The sequence below is a fragment of the Colius striatus genome, chromosome 16 (genome assembly GCF_028858725.1).
Source record: "Colius striatus isolate bColStr4 chromosome 16, bColStr4.1.hap1, whole genome shotgun sequence".
NCBI classification, from domain to species: domain Eukaryota; kingdom Metazoa; phylum Chordata; class Aves; order Coliiformes; family Coliidae; genus Colius; species Colius striatus.
In genome coordinates this window covers 2,459,873-2,470,856 of record NC_084774.1, presented here as the reverse complement: position 1 = coordinate 2,470,856, position 10,984 = coordinate 2,459,873, and the positions used below count along the sequence as shown (strand labels likewise).

General features: G+C 54.3%; 1 protein-coding gene across 1 annotated transcript; it reads right to left on the bottom strand.

Annotated features, from left to right (window-relative positions):
* Window positions 1-3,422: 3,422 nt before the first annotated feature.
* EIF6 (eukaryotic translation initiation factor 6) lies at window positions 3,423-9,393 on the bottom strand. The gene is made up of 6 exons (XM_062009380.1): window positions 9,200-9,393; window positions 9,044-9,129; window positions 8,111-8,286; window positions 6,818-6,994; window positions 5,654-5,835; window positions 3,423-3,961 (listed from the first exon to the last, which is right to left on the bottom strand). Exons 1-6 carry the CDS (start codon window positions 9,304-9,306, stop codon window positions 3,952-3,954), a joined length of 738 nt encoding a protein of 245 aa, XP_061865364.1. The 5' UTR covers window positions 9,307-9,393; the 3' UTR covers window positions 3,423-3,951.
* Window positions 9,394-10,984: the final 1,591 nt, after the last annotated feature.

The following is a 10,984-nucleotide window of genomic DNA, read 5'->3' as shown; positions in this document are numbered from 1 at the left end:
AGTAATTACAACCTAGCCAAAGGTCTGCTGTTGTCTGTGTCCTCCCTGCTGCCCAAAGGTAGAACTTTGGTCTGTTCAGAGCCCAGTACCGGGTAAGGAGCTGCAGAGGCAGCAGCGTGGCTGCCAACAGCCAGCCTTCCTCAGAACTGCTGCTCCAAGGAGCCACAGAACAGCTTGGTGCCTTTTCTGACTGCTTTGCAACTGGCTCCTGGTACAGATGTTACATATTTAAGCTTTCCCAGGGCATGAGGGCTGAGAACAGTCCTCTACAGTCAGGCACTGGCAGCAGGGAAGCTGGGGCAGGGAGCTGAGCCGTGCACTCACTGCCCCAAGTACAATGCCATTCACAGCACTGTCATCTCTCGTTAACATCAGCACCTGAGCTGGGGCTGGGCACAAACATCAGTATTCATGTAAAGAGTAGTTCCTAAATATTCCCAAACCCTCCCAAGCTCTTTGCTGGGATCCTGTATCATGCTGCAGACACACGGTACCTGCTCAGCACAGTATCAGCTGGTGCCTCCCATCAGTGTGGCTGCTCTCCACACTGGTCACTTCCAATTCCTGTCCAGAAAAGAGCCCCAGGCCATATTGGCACCACAGGGAGCAGCCATCTGTGTCCAACTCAAACCTTTCAAGCAACAGACTTTTCTGAGTATGTGCCCAGAATGACAACCCAGAGCTCTGGTCACTTGTGCAGCCCAAGGGGAGTCCTGCCACATGGTCACCCTGAGCACAGCTGTGGCAACCCCTCTGCAAGGCAGCCCCTCTGCAGGACAGCCCCTCTGCAGGGCAGCCCCTCTTGCAGGGCAGCTTCTCTTGCAGGGCAGCCTCTCCTGCAGGGCAGCCTCTCCTGCAGGGCAGCCCCTCTGCAGCACAGCCCCTCTTGCAGGGCAGCCCCTCTGCAGCACAGCCCCTCTTGCAGCACAGCCCCTCTTGCAGGACAGCCCCTCTTGCAGGGCAGCCCCTCTTGCAGGGCAGCCCCTCTTGCAGCACAGCCCCTCTTGCAGGACAGCCCCTCTGCAGCACAACCCCTCTGCAGGACAGCCCCTCTGCAGGACAGCCCCTCTTGCAGCACAGCCCCTCTTGCAGCACAGCCCCTCTTGCAGGGCAGCCCCTCTTGCAGGGCAGCCCCTCTTGCAGGGCAGCCCCTCTGCAGGACAGCCCCTCTTGCAGGGCAACCCCTCTGCAGGGCAGCCCCTCTTGCAGGGCAGCCCCTCTTGCAGGGCAGCCCCTCTGCAGCACAGCCCCTCTGCAGCACAGCCCCTCTGCAGCACAGCCCCTCTTGCAGGGCAGCCCCTCTGCAGGGCAGCCCCTCTGCAGGGCAGCCCCTCTGCAGCACAGCCCCTCTGCAGCACAGCCCCTCTTGCAGGGCAGCCCCTCTGCAGGGCAGCCCCTCTGCAGCACAGCCCCTCTCCAGGGCAGCCCCCCTGCAGGGCAACCCCTCTCCAGGGCAGCCCCCCTTGCAGGGCAGCCCCTCTGCAGCACAGCCCCTCTCCAGGACAGCCCCTCTGCAGGGCAGCCCCTCACACACACCAGACTGCACTAAACATGCTACAGAGTTTGGGATTTTTTTCCAACTTTTAACTGCTTCAAGTAACTGAATGAGCAGTGAAGCAGGCCAGTCTGTGCAAGGTAGAAACGTGCAGGGACACACAGTCACCACAGACAAGCACAGAGAGTCCTCCACTAGCAAGGGATTAGTTGTTGCTAACTTTCATCATCAATCAGTCCCTATCCTCAGGCATGTAAAAGATCTCATTCCATGGGACCACTTAACCAGGATCCTTAAAAGCCTTTGGCACAAAAACCTTCCAAGTGCCTCTGGGAATACAAATAACCCAGCAGGCCTTGCCCTGTATCCCTGTGGACTTTACACAACTCCACAGGTCTCCCAAGCTGTGAGCTGCCATTCAAGCACTGAGGTTCTGTTCCCTCATGGTATCATGTATCCATGTTTCTACTAATTAAATTCTTCATTACACTCATGTTTCTACTAATGAAATTCTTTATTACAGTTTATGGTACATAAGTCCACCTTACTGGTTCCCAATCCCCACACCCCCTTGTTGAGAGGGTATCACTTTTGGCCCCTGCAGCTCCCTTCAACACAACACTTGGGAGAGGTGGCAGAGAGCAGCAAGGCCCCTGTCTAACCCTCTGTGGCACATCTCCACCCCCAACTCTGTGCCACCATCTTTCCTATTGAAGGATCTGGATTACAGACACTGCCTTTTTCTTCTTGTTTACCTCTGAGCCATTTTTAACACCTAACACACAGCAAGATCAACAGTGGAAACCAGGATTCCTGAATATCAACCACAATGAAACCCCTGATGTCAAGAAGCTGCAGAGCAACACTTCAGCCCTGCTCCTGTCACACCGTGTGTGCAGCCAACACTGATGGCCTTGGGTGCTCCCCACCTCAGCAGCCCTGAGAGAGGCCAAAGGAAAGCAGCTTCTCACCTTAGTAGTGAGATCTGCCAAGAGGAGAAAACCTGGAGGCTGTACCAGGAAAGTTACCAAAGGGACCACAAGCACCCAAACTTGTTGGCCACAGTGGCAAGGAGGCCTGAGCTCCTCAGGGCATCCCCAGCAGCAAGGGAGATGCCTGCAAATGGCAGCCCTGGCTCAGCTGCTGTTCTAGACAGAGCAGGCAGCAGGACTGCTATGATCAAAGACTTCAGAGCAATCTTTAATCAACCAAAACTTACCAAACCTTGCCTCAGCACCCAGCTAATAAAGCAAGAATGGAAGTTTGTTTTCTAGCAGGCCAGAGCAGGAGGGAGAGCATGAGCCCTGCCCACACATAGCCAGCACAGAACTCAGAGCACCACTGCCAAGTGAGGAGCTTCCACATCCCCTCAGCATGGGCAGTGGGGGCATTTCCATGCACACCTGTAACAGGAAAGCACAAAAGCAATCAAAAAAGGAGTCTTCTACCCAAGGGCAGTACCTACAGCTCCTTTTCATCACCATCACTCCCTGGCAAGGGTAGAGCTCTTAATTAGCAAACTCTGACTGCAGGGAGCAGCTGGTTAGAGCTGTATGGCTCAGCCTTTGTCTCTGAGAGAACTTCAGGTGAGGTGGTTTAAATCCCTGATTGTTTTGCTGACTTCTAACTTTCCTGCCATGGGTGGCCAACTCCTGCCCAGCAAAGGTAAGCCCACGGGAGCAGCCCGCTGTGCTGGGCTCTCTGGCAGATGCCTCCACAGCAGCACATGGCAGCAGCAGAGCAGCTGAGGGCCACAGCTCCAGGGGCTGCAGGAAGTCACACAGTGCTGCTGCTGCTGCTGGAAGCCCCTGCACCGACCCTGAGATCAAACTCCAGCTTCAGTTGGAGTCGACTGCTCCAGAACAACCAGTGCTGTGAGAAGTGCTGCAGGTCAGGGCGAGCCAGCCAGGGATGACTCCTGAAACCATTCCATGGCAAGTAAACATCTGTATTTTTAGTATTGGACATACAATGGGGCTTCAGTACCTACAGCAGAAACACCACTCTCTAGCAAGAGTGTGGAAAGAAAAGGCAGTGCACAGGTGGTGTGAAACAGACCCCTGTGCTGCAGAACACTGGTGTGTTACTTAAGGCAAAATAATCTCTAGTGATCAATACCCAAGAGATTGGATATTGAATTTCAATTGGATAACAACATGCAAGAGTACTGTGGGCTAATTTGAGGGGCTTAGCATCACTAAACAAGAAAGCACAGCTGAAGAACTGGCAAGTGTCAGCAAAGAGATAGAAAGCATTCCTTATTTGTAACTGAGGGATGTTATTTGTCAGTTTTTGTAATAACAGTTTACAGAACACTACAAAAAGTTGGGTTTGTGGCATCCTCCTTGGGCTATGCCTGCAGAAACAGCATCAGAAGGTCTAGATGTCTGTGATCCAAAGTGCAGCTCAACACTTCACTCCTTAGGAGCTTTCTGAGAAGCAGAAACCAGCAGTGTTCATGTCAAGCTAAAAGACAAAACAGAAAAGAGATTTAGCAGCTGAGTGCTGGGGAGTGCAGAAGGCATTTCAAACACCAGTACAGTCAGTTCTCAACCTCCAATTCCAAAGGCCCCCTAGAAATTTCCCTTCCTAGAACACAAGGGTCTATGAAAAGAGGGAAGCAGACACAGTGGCTGTGAACAGAATGGTGCAGGAACAGATCTGTCAGTGAGTACAGGCTCAGCCTACCCTCGGTGGTCATCAACAGCTCAGAGCACATTTGATTATGGCTTTGTTAAGCTCAGAGACATCACACCTTTGTATAGGAACTGTAAAAGGAGCAGCAAAGAACTCTGTGCAATGGTCCTTCATTCAAGGAGGTCCTTATTCATTCCTTATGCCAAAAAACCATTCCCACACATTCTTGAACTGAGAAATGAGACACCAAGGTGCAACGGCCCGGGCAGCTCAAGAACACACCTCTAGTACCCCACCTCTGTGTGTGCAATGATCCCAGGAGCTGCAATCACATGAAAGCCCAAGTGAAGTCTGCACAGGACACTCACCAAACATCCATATGCCTAAACCTTGCAAAACCATGTGCATTAGTGAGTGGGGAGGGTGCTGCACCACTCCCAGTCCAGGCAGAAAGCACAAAAAACTCCCTCCCATTGAAAGGCAACTTCATGGGGGGGTTAGAAGGGACCTGTAGAGATCATCCACCCCAACCCCCTGCAGAAGCAGCTCCCACCTACATCAGGACAGGAACGTGTCCAGGTGGGTTTGGAAACTTCCAGAGAGGAGTCTCCCCCCCTTCCCTGGGCAGCCTGGGCCAGGGCTCCCTCACTGAAACAGGGAAACAGCTTTTCCTTATGTTTAACTGGAACTGTTTGTGTTCCAGCTTCATCCCATCAGCCCTTGTCCTGTCACTGGATACAACAGAAAAAAAGTGCTGCCCCAACCTCCTGACACCCACCAGTGAGATATTTGTCACTATTAATGAGCTCCCCCCTCAGTCTCCTCCAGACTCAACAGCCCCAGGTCCCGCAGCCTTTTCTCACAAGGCAGATGTTCCAGTCCCCTGATCATCTTGGTGTCCCTGCACTGGCCTCTCTGCAGCAGTTCCCTGTCCCTCTGGGGCTGGGGAGCCCAGAACTGGACACAGGACTCCAGATGAGGCCTCAGCAGGGCAAACTGGCCAAAGAGTTTCATAAAAGGGCTTAAAAAATATTTTAAGGCAGAAGCCTCAAATGAAAAGGATTTAGGGCAGCATTAGTGAAGTTCCAAAGTGATTCTGACTCCAGAAACATCTGCAGCTGGCATTTGAAGCACAAATTGTACAGGTTACAATAATCTAAAGCCAAGATGTCAAAGTCACTGGCATTTTAAGTTTCCAAAGAAGATTTGTTTTAAAACAATCCATTCATGCCATAGCTAAGCACTGAACAGCTACTTTAAAGTGTATCTGAAAGTTGAAATGGATGTTATTTCTCACAAAAAGCATTACAACTGCATGAAAACCACTTCAGACTTTCCATACAGGACTAAGCAGGCACATCAGCTACAAGGAAAGAAACCCTTCTGCAATGAGGTAACTGCTCAGTAACCCCACAAAAGGAAAGGAGTCAAAACAAACAAACAAGAGAGATAAATCAATTGTGAAAACAGTTTTATAGGAAAATGTTGCCTGTTTTGATCATGACTATACATAGGCCTTACCTGTCAATCAAGGAGTCTCTCATGTTGGTAGCAATGGTACTTGGCTGAGCTTCATTCAGCCTGAAGATACTCTCGATGACGGAGAGCTCAGTGCTGGTTGTGTCCAGCCCACAGAAGGCACACCAGTCATTCACAACCATTCCTGCTGCAATCACCTCGCTGCCACGGTTCACTGTCCCAGCCTAGCAGAGCCAGAGCACTGAGAGTTAACAGCTACATAGGGCCAGAGCACTGAGAGGTAACAGCTACACAGGGCCAGAGCACTGAGAGGTAACAGCTACACAGGGCCAGAGCACTGAGAGTTAACAGCTACACAGAGCCAGAGCACTGAGAGTTAACAGCTACACAGGGCCAGAGAACTGAGAGGTAACAGCTACACAGGGCCAGAGCACTGAGAGGTAACAGCTACACAGAGCCAGAGCACCGAGAGGTAACAGCTACACAGGGCCAGAGCACTGAGAGGTAACAGCTACACAGAGCCAGAGCACCGAGAGGTAACAGCTACACAGGGCCAGAGCACTGAGAGGTAACAGCTACACAGGGCCAGAGCACTGAGAGGTAACAGCTACACAGGGCCAGAGCACTGAGAGGTAACAGCTCCTGGCCTGGGGTCCTTACTGCAGCCTTATGACAAAACTTTAGCAGAGGGCCTTAGCTCACACTGCTGGAAAGATTAAAGCCTCTGCCATCAACAAAGCAATAGAGATTTCAGATTAAAAAAGTGATGGGAAGCCTTCCATGTGTGGAGAGAAAACCCTGTGCCACTCAGAGAAACGAGACCCAACAGCAGGAAGGCCAAAGGCACAGCAATGCTGAAGCTCACCAACACACTCAGCAGGAATAGGACTTTCTTTTTTTAAACACTGCCTTTGGCCAAACCACAGACAACCTCACATTCTGTGAGTCAATCAGCACAACTTGCACAATCCCAGCAGTGCAACGTTTCAGAAGCAAAGCAAAGCTGCTGAGAAGCTTATTCAGGCTCAGGAAAGGCAGGGAAAACAGCACTTAAGATTTGCTCCATTCAAATCTCCTCACATCCTGCTTGGAACAGCTCTGCAGAGGAAACACTATTGAGGAGCCCATGAGATGCAGAACCATTAAAGCTGAGAACTGGGCTGGAAGGGAGTGGCAACAGAAAGCACAAACCCACAAATGCCTTACCACAAGTGGGACCTGCAGCAACGAAGACAGTTCATCCTGATCATCGATTGACGTTTTGGGGTGCACAATTCCTCCCTGGTTACTGAAAACACAGTAACTTCCCACCAGCACCTGGTCTGCTACTGTTTGTCTGAAAACCTCAACCTTCAGTACATCTGCCAAGATCTCTTCTGTCTCCTGCAAACAGAGAGAATGAAGTCTTCAGCACATCAGCCTCATGGAATTTGAAGTCGAGTTATTCCTGCAAGCAGCCATCAGCTGGGACCCTCCCCTTTGCAAGCCTCACAACCCACTGCAATCCCATCATTACCAAATGCTCACTCAACCTCTGTACTCCAGGTATTTCCAGACACCTGTGCACACTGAGCTGGGCCACCAGCACTAACTGCTGTGCCTTCACTGAGGGATGCTCTCTTCTCCTTTCTGGAGGCCACTGGCAGTACATCAGTGGTGTCTTCTCCTTCTGTATAACTAAGATCTTCTTTCCCCTGCAAGGCTTTTACTGCAAATTATTTTCATTTCTCCTTCTCTGGCCATATTACCTTACTTTTTACACTTACTTACAACATAACATGCTGCCTTTACCTTCCCCTCCACTTCCTTTTGGTTTTCCCCTTTGAACTCCTAACACCAAGTCCACTTCTTCATCATCTTTAGCACAAACTGACAGCAAACACTGTAAGGACCTTCACTTCCTGTAGCCACACAACACTCCTCTCTAATGCCACTAGGAAACCAGATCTGAAACTAAGTAGCAGCAACTTTGTCTCCTCTGCCCTTACTTTAAGCTTTGATACGAGAATCTTCCACTTTTCCTTCCCCCTCTGTAAACACACTCCACCACCTCTGTGGCCTCTTTCAACTCTTACACATCTCAGCTGGCTCAGTAACAGCTGGTAACTACTGCTGTAGCCCTGTCTAAACTCTGCTTTATGGCCACATGAGCACACTCTCTTCTTTGTTCATTCACTTTTAGATATACAAAGCAAACTGCACCTGACACTCTACTCCCATACTCCACCCCTTCCCCACAGGGCACAAGCTGCAGAGCCAGAGGGCACACAGGGGCAGATCAGAGGGAAAAGGAACAGACCAACTGAGACCAAGTCAGCAGTCCACAGTCCAATCCTGAGATTTCTCTCCTCAGGAGAAGGGAAACCTGAGGCAGCAAAGCTCAGGTGCTGGTGCAGGTCCCCTGATCCCCACAGCAATCATCAACCACCGCAATCCCCACACACAGCTTGTGATCAGCTGCATCCTCTGTGGATGTAGAGGTGTTACCCAGCCACACACCCTGTCCAGGTCTGGGTGAACGAGAGCCACGTAGTCATTGCAGGTGGTGACGTTGCCCAGCGCCGAGAGCCGCTCCTCGACTCGCTGGATGCGCACGGAGTCGGGCAGGCTGTTGCGGATGTGCTGCAGCTCCTGGTCTGTCGTGCTGCTTGGCACCAGCAGCCCGTGTCTGTTTCCTAAAATCACACACACACACACAAAGAAAGAGGTAAAAAATAAACCCCAGAATGGTTCCTGTTTCCCTGGTGTTCACAGAATGGCTTGAACTGCCTCTCCCTTCCAGCCCAGCCCAGAAACCAAGAGAAACGGCACCACTTAAAAACAACACAATGCCACAAGGAAGGAAAAACCAAGGATGAAGCAGAGCTCTCTGAGCAGAAATGGGTGAACAGCACTATCTGTAACTGCTCCTCCTTTCCCACAGAACTAAAGGACGCCTGAGGTTCTCAAGGAGACATTTTGTCAGGGAACCTCCCCCCATGGAGGCCAACTGGCCCGTAACAGATGCTGCTTGTCTGAGTCACTACTGTGTCGAAACAGTGCATGGGGATGGGCAAACGCACCCTTTCCACAGGAACCAAACTCCAGCAGCAAGTTAATCTGACTGAGCAGAGTCTCACTAGCCAGAGGCCACGAAAACCTTTAAGATTTGCTCATGCTTCCCCCTTCCCAAGCTCTGCCCCTGCAGCGCTGACACCGAGCCATAAGAATCACGAAGCTTCTCCCTGTGTAGCAGCGAGCGGACGCGCTCGCCCGTGTCGGTGGCCCGGGAAGAACACGCTCCCCACGAGCCCATCTCGGGTGAGCCTCAGATGTTCCTTTCTCCCCGTCACACACGTGAAGCATCAACACGAGAGCCGTGGGGGCTCGGGGACCCGCCCGCCGCGGAGCGAGCACGGAGCGGCTCCCCGGGAAGGCCTGGCCGCCACCTACCCACACACATCCTGCCGATGATGCGGCAGCCGGCGATGGAGGCGTGCACCACCGGGATGGTCCCGAACAGCTCCCCCTCGAACACGCTGCAACGAGAAAGCGCCGTCAGGGCCGCGCGCGTTGGCGGGGCCGGGCCGGGCCGCGCCGCTCCCTCACCTGTAGAAGTTCTCGGAGCCGCCGATGGCCACGAGGCAGTAGGCGTTGGTAAGCTTGGCGAAGCAGCCCAGCTCGTTGTTGTTCTCGAAGCTGGCGCGGACGGCCATGGCCGGGCTGGGACGGGACGGGACGGGACGGGACGGGACGGGACGGGACGGGACGGGACGGGCCGCCGCTGCCGCCGCCGCACGCACGCGGCGCCGCCGGAAGACGCGGGACAGAGCGGCCCCGGCCGCGCCCGGCGGCCACAGCGCCCCCGCGCGGCGGGAGGTGCGAGCGCCGCCCCCCGGCCCCGGCCCCGGCCCCGGCCCCGGCCCCGGCCCCGGCCCCGGCCCCGGCCCCGGCCCCGGCCCCGGCCCCGGCCCCGGCCCCGGCCCCGGCCCCGGCCCCGGCCCCGGCCCCAAGTGCCGTGAGAAACGGGCCGTGGCAGCTGGAAGGGCGGACGGCGGGGCCACGGTGAGGATGACCCTGAAGCAACGGCTCCACCGGTGCCCCCGTGTCCTCCCGCGGCGGCTGCAGCCTGGCGGAGGAGGAACCCGCTGCCTCAGAAGGGCCAAAGGCTCCCGGTGCCGCGTGGGCACGAAGCCAGCGCCCGTCTGCAGGACTGGGGAGAGGCGAAGGTGTTGGGAGGAGATGGTGACCACCGGCTTGCAGCCCACCTGCGCAGCTCAGACCCCAGACACAGGGAAGAGGCCGGAGGGAATGAACCGAGTCCAGGCCAGGCCAAGGGCTGCCAGCCCATCGCTGCACACGGTAACAGGCTGTGTATCAGAATGCAGCACATGAAGCGATTGCCTGCAAACAGCCTGCGAGCTGCTCTGCAGGTGCTGCTTTGTGGAGTTACCCTCCAGCACCCACATCTCTGTAACGGGATATGTGGACTCGGGGCTTATCAGAATCACAGCATGGTGGGGTTGGAAGGGACCTGTAGAGCTCCAGCCCAACCCCCTGCAGAAGCAGCTCCCACCTAGATCAGGTCACACAGGAACGTGGCCAGGGGGGTCTTGAAGCCCTCCAAGGAAGGAGCCTCCACACCCTCCCTGGGCAGCCTGGGCCAGGGCTCCCTCACTCAAACACTGAAACAGCCTTTCCTTGTGTTTAACTGGAACTGTTTGTGTTCCAGCTTCATCCCATCAGCCCTTGTCCAGTTGCCATCAAAAAAGTGCTGCCCCAACCTCCTGACACCCACCAGTGTAACTATTGATGAGCTCCCCCCTCAGTCTCCTCTTCTCCAGGCTGAACAGCCCCAGGTCCCACAGCCTTTCCTCATGAGGCAGATGCTCCAGTGCTGGATCCACTTTGTGGGATAACAACAAACATCTCCAGGTGCCCAGATAGACTCCACTGGCTGAGGCCACCCATGTGCCCTCACAGACCGCCTGGACCTGGGGATGCTGCCATGGGCCCAGGGCTGCCATGGCTGCCTGTGTTCCTGGACGTGCCACCACCACAGATGCAAGCACAGGCCAGTCACTGCCCATGTGCTGACAGTCCATCCCTGCCCAGGAGGGACCTGTGTCCAAGCACCATCCTTGCGTTGCCGCCATCTGCTGTGAGCAGCACCCATTTGCAGACATGCCATGACCCAGATGCCATTCGAGTGCTTCAGCATGTCCCTTGTGTACAGGCACCAGCCATGTCCAGGCATGAGCAGTGTCAGCTGCTGCCTGTGCTGAGACACAGCACTGTGCCGACACCACCCGTGTGCTGATCTCGCCTGTGTGTGGACACTGCTTACATGCCACCAGCATCCTCCTTGGCATGGCACAGTTCAGCACAGAGGGG